The sequence below is a fragment of the Oncorhynchus keta genome, chromosome 18 (genome assembly GCF_023373465.1).
Source record: "Oncorhynchus keta strain PuntledgeMale-10-30-2019 chromosome 18, Oket_V2, whole genome shotgun sequence".
Taxonomy (NCBI): domain Eukaryota; kingdom Metazoa; phylum Chordata; class Actinopteri; order Salmoniformes; family Salmonidae; genus Oncorhynchus; species Oncorhynchus keta.
In genome coordinates, this window is record NC_068438.1 from 52,782,848 (window position 1) to 52,787,407 (window position 4,560).

Genomic DNA, 4,560 nt, shown 5'->3' on the forward strand with positions numbered 1-4,560 from the left:
GCCCCCTGACACATAAAGTACAACAGCATAAATACTGGAGGCTGAGACAGGAGGGGTCAGGAGACACCGGACAGGGCCAAACAGGCAGGATATAACTCCACCCACTTTGCCAAAGCACAGCCCCCAAACCACTAGAGGGATCTCTTCAACCACCAACTTACCATCCTGAGACAAGGCCGAGTATAGCCCACAAAGATCTCTGCCACGGCACAACCCAAGGGGGGGCGCCAACCCAGACAGGAAGATCACATCAGTGACTCAAGCCACTCAAGTGACGCACCCCTTCCAGGGACGGCATGAGAGAGCCCCAGTAAGCCAGTGACTGTAATAGGGTTAGAGGCGGAGAATCCCAGTGGAAAGAGGGGAACTGGCCAGGCAGGGACAGCAAGGGCGGTTCGTCACTCCAGTGCCCTGCCGTTCACCTTCACACTCCTGGGCCAGACTACACTCAATCAGATGACCCACTGAAGAGATGAGTCTTCAGTAAAGACTTAAAGGTTGAGACCGAGTCTGCGTATCTCACATGGGTAGGCAGACCGTTCCATAAACATGGAGCTCTATAGGAGAAAGCCCTGCCTCCAGCTGTTTGCTTAGAAATTCTAGGGACAATTAGGAGGCCTGAGTCTTGTGACCGTAGCGTACGTGTCACTGGCGTCCTCCTCTTCATCTGAAGAGGAGAGGCGAGAAGGACCAAAATCCAGCGTGGTGTGTGTTCATGATGAAATTTAATAAAGAAAACACTGAAATACTGAAAAACACACTATACAAAACAATAAACGAAATAACGACCGTGAAGCTAAATGAGAACTGTGATGACACACGCAATCAACATAGACAATCACCCACAAACAAACAGTGAAACCCAGGCTACCTAAGTATGATTCTCAATCAGAGACAACCAGGCTACCTAAGTATGATTCTCAATCAGAGACAACTAATGACACCTGCCTCTGATTGAGAACCATACTAGGCCGAAACATACAAATCCCCAAATCATAGAAAGGAAGGAAGGAACTAAAGGTCAGAACGTGACAGTAAGGCAGGACCAAATCAGAGAGATAGGTAGGAGCAAGCCCATGTAATGCTTTGTAGGTTAGCAGTAAAACCTTGAAATCAGCCCTTGCTTTGACAGGAAGCCAGTGTAGGGAGGCTAGCACTGGAGTAATATGATCACATTTGTTGGTTCTAGTCCGGATTCTAGCAGCCGTATTTAGCACTAACTAAAGTTTATTTAATGATTTATCCAGGTAGCGCATTGAGAGTAAATCATTGCAGTAGTCTAACCTAGAAGTAACAAAAGAATGGGTTAATTTTTCTGCATCATTTTTTTGGACAGAAAATGTCAGATTTTTTTTCCTGCAATGTTACGTAGAAAAAAAAAGAAAAAAAAGAAGCTGTCCTTGGAACAGTCTTGATATGTTGGTCAAAAGAGAGATCAGGGTCCAGAGTAACGCCGAGGTCCTTCACAGTTTTATTTGAGACCCCCTGGTCTGATCTTCCTCTCAGAAACGGCTCTGTGCAAGTTGACTACCGGCTGAGGTTCCTGATGCCCCTGAATGACACTGAGTTGGAGCAGTTCACTCTGAGCAGAGAGATGGTGTATAATGTCTTCAGACAGTCTCTCTATGACCAAGACCCTGAGCTCAACCACCCGCTGTATATACACCCAGCATCACTGGACATGCAGGGTGAGACACACACACACTGGGCATGCAGGGTGAGATACACACACACACACACACACACACACACACACACACACACACACACACACACACACACACACACACACACACACACACACACACACACACACACACACACTGGACATGCAGGGTGAGACACACACTGGACATGCAGGGTGAGACACACACACACTGGACATGCAGGGTGAGACACACACACACACAAACACACACACACACACACACACACACACACACACACACACACACACACACACACACACACACACACACACACACACACACACACACACACACACACTGGACATGCAGGGTGAGACACACACATGAGAGCACATACCCTCACAATATAACAATATTATCTGTTGCGTAAATATAAATAAATGCATTTAAATTCTGAAACGTCCCCGTGATGTTATTCATAATCTCTTTATTCCTTGTCCTTTGCAGTTGACTCAGTGACTAGTGAGAGCAGAAGTGGCGTGCTGTATTGGTGACGACTACGCAATACTCTGGGGGGTATGTCATTATCATGAAACAGTCTGACTGTCTGTAGTGTTATGATGTTTTTGCTGTCATGATGATGCATCAAGCCATATCTCAGAGGAAGTGACATGAGGATGAGGAAGTGGCATGAGGATGAGGAAGATAAATGAGGATGTGGAATTGGCATGAGGATGAGGAAGTGACATAAGGATGAGGATGAGGAAGTGGCATGAGGATGAGGAAGATAAATGAGGATGTGGAAGTGACATGAGGATGAGGAAGATAAATGAGGATGTGGAAGTGACATGAGGATGAGGAAGTGACATAAGGATGAGGAAGTGGCATGGGGATGAGAAAGTGACATGAGGATGAGGAAGATAAATGAGGATGTGGAAGTGACATGAGGATGAGGAAGTGGCATGAGGATGAGGAAGTGGCATGAGGATGAGGAAGTGACATGAGGAAGTGACATGAGGATGAGGAAGTGACATGAGGAAGTGGCATGAGGATGAGGAAGTGACATGAGGAAGTGACATGAGGATGAGGAAGTGACATGAGGAAGTGGCATGAGGATGAGGAAGTGACATGAGGATGAGGAAGTGGCATGAGGATGAGGAAGTGACATGAGGATGAGGAAGTGACATGAGGAAGTGTCATGAGGATGAGGAAGTGACATGAGGATGAGGAAATGACATGAGGAAGTGACATGAGGATGAGGAAGTGACATGAGGAAGTGACATGAGGATGAGGAAGTGGCATGAGGATGAGGAAGTGACATGAGGATGAGGAAGTGACATGAGGAAGTGTCATGAAGATGAGGAAATGACATGAGGATGAGGAAGTGACATGAGGATGAGGAAGTGACATGAGGAAGTGACATGAGGATGAGGAAGTGACATGAGGATGAGGAAGTGACATGAGGATGAGGAAGTGACATGAGGATGAGGAAGTGACATGAGGATGAGGAAGTGACATGAATATGAGGAAGTGACATGAGGAAGTGACATGAAGATGAGGAAGTGACATGAAGATGAGGAAATGACATGAGGATGAGGAAGTGACATGAAGATGAGGAAGTGACATGAGGAAGTGACATGAAGATGAGGAAGTGACATGAGGAAGTGACATGAGGATGAGGAAGTGACATGAGGAAGAAGCCACAGCCAGAAAGAGGGGAAATATGTTTACGTTCTAGTGTTGTAAATACAGAAATGTGTTTCTATATTTCCCAGCAAAGAGATTTGAGCAGATCAAGAGACCCATCTGATTGAGTGGAATATCTGACGGATGATTACGTAGAACCCATGGACCAACCCACACACACACACACAATGAAACCCTGTGAAACTGGATCGCTACTGCTGTGTCAGTGGCATGTACAACCTGACAGACTGTATGACAAATAGACATTGATGAGACTTTTCTGCATATTCCAATCATTCCATCTATCTCAAGTAGCCAAGAGAAGGGAAAGGCCTAAGTGTACTTTTGGAATGAGGATAATGGGGTGTTGACATTAAGTGTTTGTCTGACGGTGTATTATTGTTTTTGCATGTTAAGTGTCAAAGTGGATTAACAATGTCTGTGGCCAAGACAGATGTTTTTATCCAAGATGTTTTTATCCAAGATGTTTTTATCCAAGATGTTTTTATCCCAGATGTTTTTATCCAAGATGTTTTTATCCAAGATGTTTTTATCCCAGATGTTTTTATCCCAGATGTTTTTATCCAAGATGTTTTTATCCAAGATGTTTTTATCCAAGATGTTTTTATCCCAGATGTTTTTATCCAAGATGTTTTTATCCAAGATGTTTTTATCCAAGATGTTTTTATCCAAGATCGTTTTTATCCAAGATCGTTTTTATCCAAGATCTTTTTACGGGTTGTAAATATGACTTCCTGATACCTACTCTATAGTCTATATATCATGTCTGAGAGGACTAACTATTCCAATTTGAGGCATTGCTTCAATCTCTATATTCTTTCACATTTTACATATTACATGAATTGATTGGAAACTGTATTTTGTGAAATAAATGTTTTGTTTTTTATTGTACTCTGCAAGGAGTTGTCCTAGTTAGCAACGGGGTTGTCCTAGTTAGCAACGGGGTTGTCCTAGTTAGCAACGGGGTTGTCTTAGTTAGCAACGGGGTTGTCCTAGTTAGCAACGGGGTTGTCCTAGTTAGCAAAGGGGTTGTCTTAGTTAGCAACGGGGTTGTCCTAGTTAGCAACGGGGTTGTCCTAGTTAACAACGGGGTTGTCCTAGTTAGCAACGGGGTTGTCCTAGTTAGCAACGGGGTTGTCTTAGTTAGCAACGGGGTTGTCTTAGTTAGCAACGGGGTTGTCCTAGTTAGCAACGGGGTTGTCTT

General features: G+C 44.4%; 1 protein-coding gene across 1 annotated transcript in view; it reads left to right on the forward strand.

The window, feature by feature from the left end:
* LOC127908961 (TPA-induced transmembrane protein) overlaps positions 1–4,247 on the forward strand; it is a gene marked incomplete at its 5' end in the record, with an annotated part of 5,073 nt that extends 826 nt beyond the window's left edge. Inside the window, 3 exons of the mRNA XM_052468856.1 lie at positions 1,507–1,688; positions 2,157–2,225; positions 3,425–4,247. Of these exons, the coding sequence (XP_052324816.1) occupies positions 1,507–1,688; positions 2,157–2,203 (229 nt within the window). The remainder of the gene's footprint in view (positions 1–1,506; positions 1,689–2,156; positions 2,226–3,424) is intronic.
* Between the last annotated feature and the right edge of the window lie 313 nt (positions 4,248–4,560).